At 41.4% G+C, this 14,590-nt stretch overlaps 1 protein-coding gene across 2 annotated transcripts in view; it reads right to left on the bottom strand.

Moving 5' to 3' along the window:
• Positions 1 to 14,590, bottom strand: part of nphp4 (nephronophthisis 4) — a 178,182-nt gene that overhangs the window by 143,685 nt on the left and 19,907 nt on the right. For both annotated transcript variants that reach the window (XM_046056486.1, XM_046056485.1), the window contains exon 3: positions 9,123 to 9,307. In XM_046056486.1, coding sequence (XP_045912442.1) covers positions 9,123 to 9,307 — 185 coding nt within the window. The remainder of the gene's footprint in view (positions 1 to 9,122; positions 9,308 to 14,590) is intronic.

The following is a 14,590-nucleotide window of genomic DNA, read 5'->3' as shown; positions in this document are numbered from 1 at the left end:
CGGAAACAAAATCAATGTGTTGGAAGGATTTACACTCGCTTGCTGAATGTTCCCTGGCAAGCACTGGCCTCCTGTGTAAGCAGTGGAACAGCACTCTTGGTATTCGTCATTCACAGTTTGCATACACCATAGGCGGGAGCATACTGTGGAGCTCTGGCGTGTCACGAGGTGGGGCCGAGCGCCGTTTCTTTTTTTCGCTTCATGGACTCCCTGGAGAATGGAATAGGCGAGCACTTCACATTTGTATTTTTTTTCTCTCTTTCTCTGCTGTCTGGAAGAACCAGGCAGAACACAAACAAGACAGACTGGCAGCTTTCACTGGCAGCACCCAAAAAAGGGCAAACTAATTACTGCCTAGACTTGTGTTATCATACTAAACCACTTTAACCCAACTCCTTCAAAGAAAACAGAAAAGGGCAGAACATATAATGTTTGCCATTATTTGGACAATAATGGCAATTATTGTTATTCATATAATGCAGTAATTGAGCACAGATTGTTGGTTAGCATGTGATTGTGCTGATTATGCATTTGCATGTATTTGTACGCATTCTCATACTTATAAGACGCCCATACAATCATCCACATAATCACCACTTCAGCAAGTGTCTCATTTGAAGTAGCAAACACAATACATTTTGATTCAGTTACACAGTAGAAAAAGGGAATCATTTCTCACTCTCTGTGTGTGTCATCTGTTGACTTACAGCATGTTAGCTTTTTTGATTGTTAATAGCATTTCTTTTACTCAAATGTCCTACACGTCATTATGTTATGAAAAATATATTAAAAATATTCCACCAAATCATATTGAGGGCCACAACTTCAATAAATGACTGCTGTAGCATATGACCAATTGTCTACTGGCAGATTAATGTGTTCCTTAGCTGTATTTTTAATAATTTTAGCCTTATTCTTTCAGCTGCAACCCCGGCAAGTTGAAAGAACGTGGGAGCAAATTTGAAAAAAAAAAAATATATATATATATCATAATTCAAAGCAGTGAGTAGGCTTACTTCCATATGTGATAAGTACAACAGGTACAAGGCTTTAGTGCTTAATTCATTCTCAGGTTTTCAGCATAACCAACAAAAGTATTTGGCAACATCCAGTTCAAGAAGCTGACATAGATAAGTTGGTCCCTCAGACGAGAATCTAGATCTAGAAATCATCTGGGAAAGAACTTCGCCTAAGGGCCAATCCCATTTCACCCCTTGCCCCTACCCCTTGTTTTTGCGTAAAACAACTCCACTATGCCGTCCTCTGATGGTAACGTTATAGGTAAATGCTCCATATTTGTATAGCGCCTTTCTAGTCTTTTTCGACCACTCAAAGCGCTTTTACACTACATCTGCATTCACCATTTACAGACATTCATTCACTGAGCCTAAGTGCTCAAACAGAAACTTACATTCACACACATTCATACACTGGTGGAACTGCCGCCAGGGGCAGTTCGGGGTTCAGTATCTTGCCCTACGAAGGCACACGGCTGCAAAAGGCCGAACCGACCACTGTTAAATGAGACGGTCTGGTCTATGGAGGACTGTCTATTGTGTCATCAACTGAGATCTTACCCATTCGTGGCGAAGCTCCGCTCCTGTCGCCTAGCAACCTTCACAGTTGCGGTCCACTGGAATGTAGACAAATATGGATCGTCCATATTTCATATTTCCATAGAGTCACTGAGGAGGTGGTTGCCATTCGCCACAAGGTCATCCACCTACTGAAGACCCAGGATGAGTTACAAACGATATCCCGTGGGTTTGCAGGGCTGGCAAGGCACAGAGCATTTTTTAAAGCAGCTGGAGCAATCGACGGCTGCCAAGTCTGCATCAAGCCACCGAGCGGCCCTGAAGGTCAGTGCTACAGGAACAGGAAACTGTTTCCATCCATCATCCTGCAGGCTGTCTGTGACCATCAGGGCCGCTTCATTGACACCTACGTGGGCAGGCCTGGGTCGGTCCACGACTCCAGAGCGCTCCGCTACAGCCCACTGTACAGGAGTTCACTCTACCCTCCTCCAGGGCATTTCATCCTTGCAGACGGAGGGTACCTGTGCCCCCAACACCCACTCCCCCCCCTCATCACTCCCTACAAGAAGCCATCACTCCAGGTCACGCTCCATTATAGAGCGTGCTTTTGGGATGATGAAGACCAGGTTCCGGGCCATCTTCCTGCAAGCGCTGGAGGTGCACCACACCTTTGTACCTCACATGAGTATTTTTTTTAATTATACTAATGAGTAAATCAACAGACTGATTCATCAAAAAGCATAAATGTTTTTTTTTTTCCAGACTGAAATATATTTTTAACCATTTCAGGTCATAACAGCATGTGCCATCCTCCACAATATCTGCCTTGGGGCTGGTGACATTGTGGCCCCAGAGAACAGTTTGGAGAGTGGTGTGACCAGCTGTCTGCAGAGGTCCTCTCTCAGCCTGAGATACAACAGGCGCTGGCAGTGAAGTACTTCTAGGTCTCCATCCCGTGGACCGCAGCTGTGAAGGTTGCTAGGCGACAGGAGCGGCGCTTCCCCACGCATGGGTAAGGGGGGGGTCAGTTGATGACACAATAAACAGTCCTCTGTAGACCAGACTGTCTCATTTAACAACGGTCGGTTCGGCCTTTTGCAGCCGTATGCCTTCGTAGGCCGCGAAGGCCACGCCCTTCGAAGGATGTGGTCCCTGAATTGAGACACAGCTCTTGATCTATTATTTCAAACATAACCTGCTCTGGAGTAGGTTAGGTGTGAAGCATAAGTTACCGTGGTAATGTACCCCGGGAAGAAGTGAACCACTGTTCACAACCACAAAACCCAAGATTAAACCCGAAGCTACCTCAATCACCCCAAACCCTACTTTGTAGTACTAGTTTAGCAAACAGTGACATTAAGTTGATGTGCTAGCTTGGCAGTGCATGTCTTGGTCTTTCTGTGTCTTACTCCCAACTGAAAACAATTAATTTGGGAGCACCAGTGGAAAATGTTAGTCTGGAGGCCAGAATGCACTGAGTGACTTCTGCTATTGATTTCAGCTGACAGCATGTGTGTGTACACTATTATGCTTTCCATCAATTAGGTATTTTGCAGACAATACTGTCAGAACAAGCACATTTCTTCACACCAATCACATGGGGCATCATTAAGGCAATTTAGTGCAAAGCAAAGTAATACAATCTGGTCTGCCCCCAACTAGAGATTTTCTTCATCTACTAGTAGTCATTAGTCTCGGAGGCTGTGAATGCTCCTGCTCTGACCGTGTTCACTGGAAAGCTGCTGAGACCTGTTCCAGGGCCCACTTGCTAGCTCGGCTCCGGTTCTCATTCCGGGAACACTCCAAGCCAGCATTCCCCACTGGGTCCCTTGCCGGGGGCCTGAAAACCTATTCCTCCTGGTGGTCCAAAGCTCCTGTGCTAATGGTGTAAACAAACACCAACACTACCCTCTGTAGTCTTTCCTACAAGTCTGAGTAAGTCAGCTAATAGGACTGCTAACCAGCTAACGGCAGCTAGAGTTAACAGCAGTGCGCAGGTAAGCGACTTCTTTGTTAAGCATGATTTATACTTCTGCGTCGAATCGATGGCGTAGCCTACGCGTAGCCCTGTACCCTAAGCAGTAGCCTACGCCGTAGCCAGATGTGCACCTCCTCAAAAATATAACTACACACATCCAGGTGTCGCGGACCGTAAAAACTGTGATTGGTCGGCTGGGTAGCCTCGCAATGCCTACGAGCCGACAGGAAGTGCCCCGTGCTTTGAAATAAATTTTGAAGTTTGAAGTTGAGAAGTTTGTCGACTAAGACTCTTCTCATCAACCAATGGTTGGGTCGACAATTAGGAGCAGCCCTAATTACAATTATGACTGGGAAGAAGCCAAGAGCAACTCTACATCTCAAACTTTGCTTTAACATATTACTATATGATTCTGAAACTCTACTGAATGATGTGTGATATGTTGTATTGTATTTTCTATATCATCTATGGGGAGAAAGGTGGATGGAAGTATGGATCTGTTGTGGCAGGATAAGAACATTCTTTCATCATAATTTGAACAAAATGCTTTAGTTACAGTCATAACACACCTGTACAATGTCGCTGAAATAGACACAGAACTTTTTTTTTTCTTTTTAAACTCAAAGCACTTCTGCTCAATGACTCACTGATGCTGGCTGTTTACTGGCCAAAGGTTCACTTGCTCACAACATTTATGTTTGAAAATATTTCCAGTAATTTAAAGGGTGTAATGAGTTACTTGTGACAGCTGGTGTACCCAAAGCACAATTAGTTGCTAAACACAGTATCTGAAGGGATCAGGCTTTGTTACAGCTGCTACCATTCTATTTACAAAGCGAAATGACTAACTCTGATCCTGAATCTTAGGACTTGAATTTGTGGAAATGTCAAGTTTAACAAAATAAAGACATGCCTCAACACTGTAATTCTACATGGAACTTTGTGAAAGTACACAAAATGTACTGAATGTAAAATTAGATTTCGAATATACAGTATATGTGATGTGTGGTGCAGGCGGAGCAAATTCTGATGTACCATCAGAACTGTGTTCAGTTTCCAGTAGGGCTGCAACAACTAATCAACGTAGTCGACAAAAATTCGTTGCCAACGAATTTAATAATCGATTCGTTCATGACGTCATCGGGCCGCAACAACACCGTCAGCTTAACGGACTAAAGTGATGTGAACAGTAAAGTTACAACATCAGCGCTGCAGTAACACCTTCACCACCTGAAACCTCCAGAGTGCGGGAGCTTTTCACTCTTCAGTCAGCCAAAAAGGTTTTTAACTGCAGCGTCTGCAAAGCTGAGCTTTCCTGGAAACACCGGAGCATCTGAAGATGAGGCTCGTAACGTTGTTACTCTGCGGATGATGAAGACTCGTCTCAGTAAGTGAGCTAGCTTCCCATTAAAGCCGTGTTACTTCACGCTATGAGCTGTGATGTTTTCTATACAGTTTGCTTTGGACAATTTGACTGATTTTTAATGGCACTGAGAGTAGCACATTATGATACACAACGGCCGCATTCACATTCCAGATGTGCCCTGACTTTACAATCATAAACGATGCCCAGCTGGAGAACGTTGTTGTTCATAATCCGAATAGTCGATTATTCGTTTCAATAATCGATAGATTAATCGACTATCAAAATAGTCGTTAGTTGCAGCCCTAGTTTCCAGGTGTTGTAGTGGTCGTCTCTGGCATTGTTCTGCATCTGGCATGTTAAAACCATTCAATCCAAGTGTTTTATTGCTGACCTAACGCAGATGCTGGTGAACTTAGACCGGCAGATCCACTTTGACAAGGTTAGCATTGAATGTCATGGTGCCTCAATAAAACCCAGGGGCAAAGGCAGCAGGAGCCATATCTACTTCATTGCTTATAAAGTACTAACATGCATTCAAATGTATTGCAAGGCTGTTTTATGAGGGTGGAAGCCTATATTGCACAGGATAGTGTGTAAATTATAAGGCTGGGGTTTGGTTAGGACATGGGAGGCCTTATTAAGTATATACTGTTTGTTCTTTGAGCAAGGTCAATTGAGTACTTACAAAGTACATACAAAATGTAAACATAATGTATTTGCTCATACAAGATTATATTTGAAGTGTGATTGTTTGTGTTAACCTGCATCATAAATGTGGAATGAGGTTGTTTTTTTTTAATCCGTCTGTTTGATAGTCTGCTACTTACCAAATTTCAATAGAAGTGGGTGAAATTTGAGGGACAGATTCATGCAGCAACCAATAAACTGTTGCTGTTAAAAAGTTTTTTCATGCCCTTTCTTGATAGATGATTGTAGAGACACTGACCTTATTAAGTGGACTGGATAACAGCCAGATCCACATTAGAACTAATAATTGATATACAGCCTTGTGTTACCTTAGACATAGAATAAGGGTCTTAATCAGTTCCACACAGAGAGGTTAACAGAGTTTAAATTTGGCAGAAAAAGTCTGATCGGTGCAACCCTAGATGACAGGAGAGAACAGCAAAAATGAGGGGTGAGAGGACAATCAGGATTTGAGTAGGACTTGCACTGGGCATGCTGAGGCTACATGGCAGACTGCTCGACTCAGTCTTAATACCTTTATTGCACATATTTGAATATTTTAACTGCACATGTATCATGTTAGTTTACATTCTGTTTGATGATGCTGAATCTGTAAAATGCAAAGCGCTGACTATGTGCAGCCTAGCCTGATTTTCCTCTAAGGCAGGGGTTTCCCTGCTCGAAACCCAAAGGAGAAATCTCACCGGGACCCAAACTTACAAAGATACATTATGCATTGCAATAAAATCTACATTTATAAGCAACCGATTGCATGGGACTTAATAACAAAATGACTACTTCTCACTTGATTTATTGCCTCAGAAAGCACTTTCCTATTGAGTTTATGGTCTCAATCATTAGTTTAAGTCTTCTTCAATACAGCATGATATTCATTTTGTAAATTATGAATATGAGGAAAATAATCAATAAAGCAGGGCATGCTTTAGGCCATTGCTATCTTGTGATTGACAAGTCACTACCATGGTGACCTGTCAATCAGGATAGAGGCGACTTATATCCACTGCACTGTTAACCAGCGACATTGAAAAAGCTTATTTAACAGCGCTTCATTTAACGGTCCATGAACCTGTTGAGTGCTGTCAGTGTTTTCGTCTAAGAACTTTGACACTTTCACTGCGTTTTCAGCTCATGAAAGTTAACTGTAACATTTTGGTCACCGAAAAATGTCTTGTTCAGCATTTGGTTGTACTAAAAGACACTCTAAGGAGTCGGCTGTAAATGTTTTCCGGCAAGTACATTTTGTTTAAAGCCTGTGTGGATGCACCTTACCAGAGAAGTTATAAGAGAAGACCCGCCTGTTAAAGAATCATCAATACAAATATACAGGGAAAGCTTTCAACGCCACAGATGGTGGTTCTCCCGCTCCTCCAGCTAGAAAGCCAAACCAAACATATCGTGTGGTTCCATTGACGTAAGGGTGTACTACGTATGCGTCATCGGTTTAAAAAAATGCTTTTTAAACCCTAGTCGTCGAAGTTTTTCAGCGGTAGTTTTTCAGGTTTTACTGGTGATTCTATACAGGCAGTTTTTATGTCCAGGTGCCCATTGAAAGTGTAGCTATGGTTCTCTCCCCATGCATTTGATAGGGGCCTGATCTTTTTAGTCCAAAATAATTGACCGGATGGCTGCCGAGTGCCTTGCCTATAACGTTTGGAGCCGCTCACGTGTTTGCAGGAACACTCACGCCTTTTAACTTTTAACTCAGCAGAAAAGCACCCAACGTCATTTGTGTTTATCCCCATTGTCCAATCAGAATCGATTTGTGGGTTAAATGCGCTCTGTCTGATCGCACTGCTTGCTTTTCATGGTTGTGAATAGGACTTTCGGCATTGATTTCATTTCACCTACATTGTAGCAGCAATCTACAGATGAGAGAGAGAGTGTCAGGGTCTCCGCCTGACCCACCACAGTAGCCACTCTATGTTTTGTGACCTCCTGGCTTATACAAATAAAGCATAGCATTGTTATGCAATAAAAACAGGTCTATGACCCATTTTGGGTCGCAGCCCTAAATTTGGGAAAGACTGCTTTAAGGCATTGTTGATGTAACAGAAAGGCCTATGGGAAGTTTATGTTCAAAGACGTTTGTCAAGTGTTCACTGCTGCACCACTGGTTCACAAGCACTTTGCCTTTACAGTGTAACAAAACCACAAAAGGATGTTTAATGAAAGAAGAAACCTTGACCAGAGGAGAGACAGTTCCAAGGTATAAAAGGAGTGACAAGCTTCCCATCTGTGTGCACATTGTGTGATAGTGTTATAATACTGTAAGTGATATTTGTCTCATTTCTCTTTTGTCAGAGTGGAATTACAAAATTGCAACAAAGTAAAAAGACAATCATCATTCAATCAGAGCACTTTTAGAAGCCAACTTACTGTAGAGGTATTCTGCAAATCTTTGGTCACCTATAACCACTTATTCAAGTTTTTCCTTTAATTTGTTACCCGCCTATTGATTTTGCATGTGTTGTTAAGTCTACCTGTCAATGTGGCATACTGAAAGGAGCTAAAAGGTTGTGTTGAGGCATTTTCAAACTTACCGTTTGCGTTAGTTCATATCAAAAAACAACTGTATCCTACAATAAAACGAGTCACGTGGCAGCATTACGGAGTTCTGCCAAGTCCAGCAAAGCCAGAGTGTGCTTGCTGTCCACTCATATGACCAAAAAAGAATAGAAATGACAGGGAAATGCCCTCAACCCACTACAAATCAAGTTGGCTGTGTCAGTGAACTGTTTTTTGCTTTTATTGTGTATCTTATCTGTTTTGTGCATGTTTTATTGTCTTTGCACTTGTGAAAACACTTTGTAATGTGGTTCAATTCAAAGTGCTCTATGAACAAAAGACTATTATAATTACATGCAATAAGGAAGGTAGAAATCAGGTTGGGGGCGGCTGTGGCTCAGGAGGTAGAGCGGGTTGGCCGTTAATCGCAAGGTCGGCGGTTCAATCCCTGGTTGCGTGTCGAAGTGTCCTTGGGCAAGATACTGAACCCCGAATTGCCCCTGGCAGCTGTTCCACAAGTGTATAAATGTTAGTTTCTGTTTGAGCACTTAGGCTCAGTGTATGAATGAGTGTGAATGTCAGTTTCCGTTTGAGCACTTAGGCTCAGTGTATGAATGTGTATGACTGGTGAATGCAGATGTAGTGTAAAAAGCGCTTTGAGTGGTTGAAAAGACTAGAAAGGGGCTATACAAATACAGAGCATATAGAAAGTGAAAGATAAATATATAGTGTGGATCTAGGAATGGAGGAACGTATGAAGTAAATGGACACCAGGGTACAATAAGACACCAGACAGCTTCCAACCAATATTATATTCACATTAAATTCTTACCAACCTAACTTTTTCAAAAACACAGTTTTTGCTGACACTATAAACTTTCAATCACTTGCCAGCAACAGGACCAGCGCCTGGAAAGGCTGATGAAATTATAAATATAAGCACTCCTGAAAATATTTTAATATTTAATCTGTAGCCTACGGTAATGGTTCCACTGTTGATATACATACAGTATGTGTTTCCTCTGCTCACCTGTCCTTGACAAGGGTGCTCTGTTTGGAGATGCTGTCTGCTCGGCCTCTGGTCCCCGAAGCAAGGGGCTCCAGTACCACCACTTGGGGATTGTCAAGGAAACACCAGCCATTGTGGACTCCGACGTGGAGCCTCCTTTCCTGGATGACAACCGTCCTCAGTGTACCTTCTGGTCCTGGCTGTTTCTAAGAATCAGTGCGAAGAATATTGGTGTTACCACTCACACAGTTAATACACCACATATAATACATCCTCATACATTTGTGCAGTTTTGATCAGGGTATGTTTTTTGTGGTTTTGGGCCCAACTCCTGAGTCACAATCATAGACTGTATAAAAGAAGTGGACGTAGTCATCGTGACGTCACCCGTTGGTTTGTGGACTGCCGTTTTAAAGCCTCGAGTTTGGCTGTTGGGACGCTGCCATGTTGATTTTTTGCAACCAGCGGCAACGTTGGAGCCAGCTAGCTTGCTAAGCTAGGTGCATCTGTAAATTCACATTAACTGTCATTTTAACCGGAATGATAATTTTGTGTTACGAAAAAAACGCTTAAAGCAAAATGTACTCACCAGAGAAAATGAACTGCCAACTCCTAATTAGCTTTTTCAACGGCGATGGTTAAATTTACACAATGTTGTGGGTACAAGTCCATGTCATGTCATGACTTGTCAAGATTGTCCCGCCCTGAAGTATACTCTGCTTTCTGGTATGTTTTCCTCTGAAGTATACTCTGCTTTCTGGTATGTTTTCTGTATGTATATTTACTAAACATCATTCTGGATTAACTTCTGGACATCTTTTTGCAACCAGAGGAGTCGCCCTCTGCTGGTCGTTCAATAGAATGCAGGTTTAATGGACTTCGCCTCACCTTTCAGACCAGGAGGCTCCCGCTTGGTCACAATGAAGGAAAATCTCAAAGCAATAGCATACGTTGATAGTTTACACAATACTGTGCTTCCAACCACTTTGTGGTTACGTTCTTTCCTGTTTTAACATGATTATGCTCTATGTCGAAAACATCTATTGTATTTAAATTAAAATGTCAAGATGCATATTATGTTACAAACAATAGGGATTAATGGCATCTCCTCCATGGATCTCTTCTGAGGCAACTACAAGGACTCAATGAAAGCTTGTCCAATTATCTCTTCCTGCCATAGGTGTCATTTATACTGGGGAAGCTGGGGACCACCACTTTTTGAAAGCATTTGTAAGAAAATCTTCTGATAACCAACCTTGAGAAAGGTTTATTTGCACTAAAAGAAAACATGCAACGTAAATATAGAAGAAATAAATATGCATTGCCAAAAAAGAGCTAAAAAAAAAAGGTAGTAATTATTGCATTATATTCAATTATATTTTTAAACTTTGAATTGTCATCTGCCACCTGGAGTTTTTGTTTCCCTTTAAAGCCTATAAATAAAGACATTTCCACCAAAAACTGGTGCAGCACAATTCTCCGGAATGCAGGAAATTAAGTGTTTAATGCTCCAAATCCCCCCCCCCCCCACACACACACATACACAGATCTCAGCTTTGAATATTTCTTTAAAATAGTGTTAACGTATCTTCTCATCCTGTTCTTGTGACCCCAATATTGTGCATCGTCACATCTTGTGAGCTAAGTGTATCATGACACCCCTAAACAACGCTTAAAGGGGCAACATATAGTTTTTAGTGGCTACTAGCAGTGCGGTTTTCAGATTGCAAACAGGTGTGTGATCGTATACATGCTCGCTTCAACTCATGAGTGAACATAATCTGAAAACAACTGCTTGTATACAGAGATTTCACAATTGGTGCGGAAACGCATGCCGGCAGACAGCTTCACACAACATGCTGGAAACTTAGGTAAACTCCCACTGCATTTAGCCAATGTGATACATCTGCATTTTCTCACCTGTCTGCTTTTCAGTATCATTACTAAGGTAAAACTTCAATCAAGAGCCGAGTTCCAAATAGCCGCCTACCCTGTTTACTGGCCTGGTGTGGGAACACATTTTGACAAATAAATGCTGCTTGCCGTTAAACGCCTAGTATGGTTTTTATACAAGTTCTTTGGATTTAAAAAACCTCTTAAACCCCGCTGGGTTTCCCGCTTTAGCTGCTTCTAAACTGCTTGGATTGTTAATGAAAATATTAATGTTTAAATGTATGATCAATGTCTTAGTATGGACATGCTACACATCGTTAGATCAGTTAGATTCTCCACAATTCAATCGTTTAGTTCATTTAACGGAAACAACGAGCCCCAAAGTCTAATTCTTACAGATTTACCAGTGTAACCTGCATGGTACAAGAGATGAAAAGAAAAAAAAAGTGCAGACTCCCGTTACATTTGAAGCGCTCGTTAAGTCCGAATGTGTCCGTTCCTTGATTATTTATCCAGTTGTTTTATGGTTTTAGTGGACTGCATTTCGTTCAGAGTGAGCTGTTCCAAGCAACAAGCGTGTGCTTCATTTGTAAGTGAGGTTAGAGCCTGCTAACAAGAAAGCAATGAAAATTTGATTGATTAATTAGTGAATTCATTGAAAAACTACATATAGCCTCGTTAGGGAGGATGTAAGAGATAGACCCACAAACACAATAACGTAATAATCATGACAAATCAAATACTACCTATGGTCTTTAAATGAGAAAACTGGTTTATTCCTACGTGGTTCTTACTGTGACCAAACGCAGGGGCGATGGTATTACTTACAAAGTCAATGCAAAGGCGCAGTGATTTCCTCTCAGGTAAGGGATTCACTCAAGATGAAAATTTACAAGCGAGCGAGAAAGTTGCAAGACGCGGTGTTGAGATTGTCCGGACGTTTGTTGCAGCTAAATCACAGCAAAGTGTTTATTTTGGGTTCATACAGCTATAGTAATCGTGAGTTGTGTTTATTCGCATTATCGTGAAACACTCAACAGTAGTCCAGCGATAAAACCCTCGTGAGGAAAGCATTGCGAGGATTAAATTTGAGTTTGGTCTGAATGCACAGTTTTACCTATAATTGTGGACACCGTTCCTATCAGTAATAATACACTGTGGGAGGGCTGGTTTTTGAAATTGTTTTTGGGTACAGACCAGATTAGGTTCATGAATTATCACATATTTATTATCACATATTTCATAGTATACTGTGACTTAAGTTTTAACCAGGCTTGACCTGCTCTTGTTCAGTGCAGTGGTGACTTGCTTATTCAAACCTAGGAGGCAGGTGTCATCCTAAAGTTTCGTGAAGGTCTTCAATACCACAAAAATGCTATTTGGATTTTTAATAAAAATTGTTATGGCATTGTTATTGCATTTGAACACTTTGAAGGTTCTGAATGTATGGGAAATAAAAATGTTTAGCTTAATAAGTTTGTTTATTATCATTGATGCACTCATCTATCAAAATCTATTTAAATTAGAATATTTAAAATGCTTATCCCGGCAAATATCGATACATGTGATTAATTTCTATTCATTCTATTAATTAATTACAAAACTACAAATACGTTACAAAAGTTGTATTTACATAGATTATTTTTTTTAATCCCTTGACAGTCCTATTTATTATATGTCTGTTATTATTATTAACAAGGTCAAACTTAATTAAAAACTGGCTAACTATCAGTGCATAAATTAAAAATAAATGTCATTTGCATTAACAAACGCTGCTGGCACACTGGATGTCTTCATCTTTGTATATTGGCACTCATCACAGAAAAGGTTGCCGACCCCTGTTCTGAGGAGTCGTGAAAAGTATTGATTTGGTACAGAAAGTCTTGTCCTCGCTATCCCTATCATGGTCCCTCTCAAGGCACTCGAAGCAGGCGAGACCAGGGTCGGTACCGGTGATCAAGCCGGGGCACGACAGGCAATGACGAGCCTCTAGGAGCGGCGACTCCATCTGATGGAGAAGAATATTAAGTGAGATTTTCACCGTCTGCTGAAGAGACGTCTGAAGAAAAGAGGATGCTGACTGTATCGGTAGCGTGGTCCTATTGGTCGGCTATGTGCACAATGATTTCAGTTGGTGAGTTAGTGCGTGCATGTGATTGGAGATAGAACCTTTGTCACTGGATGTTAGATTATTACCAACTTTTGGAGTTTCACTTTTGGTTTTACTTAGAAATAAAGAAGGCTGAAGTGTTGGTGTTGATCTAATTATGCGACTGTTTGTTTTTCCCAAACTCAGTTATGGGTGAGTTGGTTGGGGAGTACAATGTTGTTGTAAGTGACAGAAGTGATAAATTAAACTATGAAAATAAGAGCTTAAGTTGTAATAACCCGGAATTATACTTTGATAAAAATATTTTATGGTCACCATGTTTTTTTTACTTTTTCAAAACATTTCCGTGCTAATTAACAAATGTTAAAAAAGAAAACAAGTCAATGTGTCAACAGGCGCTGGTGGAGACTGTACTGCCACCCCGTAGCTGCTGCAGCTAATAACGCACAGCTGACAACTGCTCAGTGATGGACTGTAAATTCTCTAACCCCAAAGTGCAGAGCAAGGCTGAGCTCGCCTCTCATCCCACTCCTTCCCATTTGTTTCATTTCAATCTTCTGTCTTCATCATATCTCTCACTCCCACTCTCCCTTTCTTTCTCTCTCTTTTCTTGTCATTCTCTCTTTCTGTCCCTCTCGCTGCTTAAAACCCTCTCCATATCCACCCACACCTTCTCAATCAAATTAGCATATCAATTCAGCTTTGGGTTTTTCTTTCAAAGCAGCAACAGCAGGAGCAGCAGCCCAGCCTGCCTGGCTACTGTACAGCCCACATACACCACTGCTCGCTGCCGCTCTCCTTATATTACATATCTGCACTGACTGACTCCATCACTCTCTTTTGTCTGCCTGTTTGCTATCTACCCTCCTCTTGTTATCTTCGCTCTTTCTCTCAACAAGCTGATATGCGCTCTCCGGTACACCATATTTTTATTTTGGTGATGGGGATGGAAGATTATGGTTCTCACAGTAACCTCAACCAATTCCTTCACTTCTAAGTTTCCTCTTAAAAATATATTTCCAGTAAAACCTTTCCTCTCATCTCCTCACAATTTCTGTATTTTGTGATAAAAGACCCATGTTGGTTACGCGGCAACTTGGGAACAGAAGCGAGACAGGTAAAAGGAAATCGGTGTTGATGTGCTAAGTTTTCATAATGAATACCCAAATGACCTTGTCTATAGGTCCACTGTGGTGTGTTTTGTGGAAGTTTACTTTTTATTTACCTATAAGAAGACACGTATAGTTTGTTTTTGATCGTGTCAGCTCTCATTTGGCTTCGGTATTGTTACATAACCGCCTTCCAGCTGGATCACATAGGCTAAAGCTCCATTCAATTAACGTTTGCCATCTGAATGTGCCCTCTCAGAGGAGCGTACATCACATGTTTCAATCTGGGACTTAGTCGCATGCACCGTGACAAGCTGGATAATTACTAATTACCAGAGAAAATGATGAAAAACAAACAACATACATCAAATCCCTGT

Source organism: Micropterus dolomieu, linkage group LG08 (assembly GCF_021292245.1).
Source record: "Micropterus dolomieu isolate WLL.071019.BEF.003 ecotype Adirondacks linkage group LG08, ASM2129224v1, whole genome shotgun sequence".
Classification (NCBI taxonomy): Eukaryota; Metazoa; Chordata; class Actinopteri; order Centrarchiformes; family Centrarchidae; genus Micropterus; species Micropterus dolomieu.
This window is presented reverse-complemented; position numbering and strand designations above follow the sequence as displayed.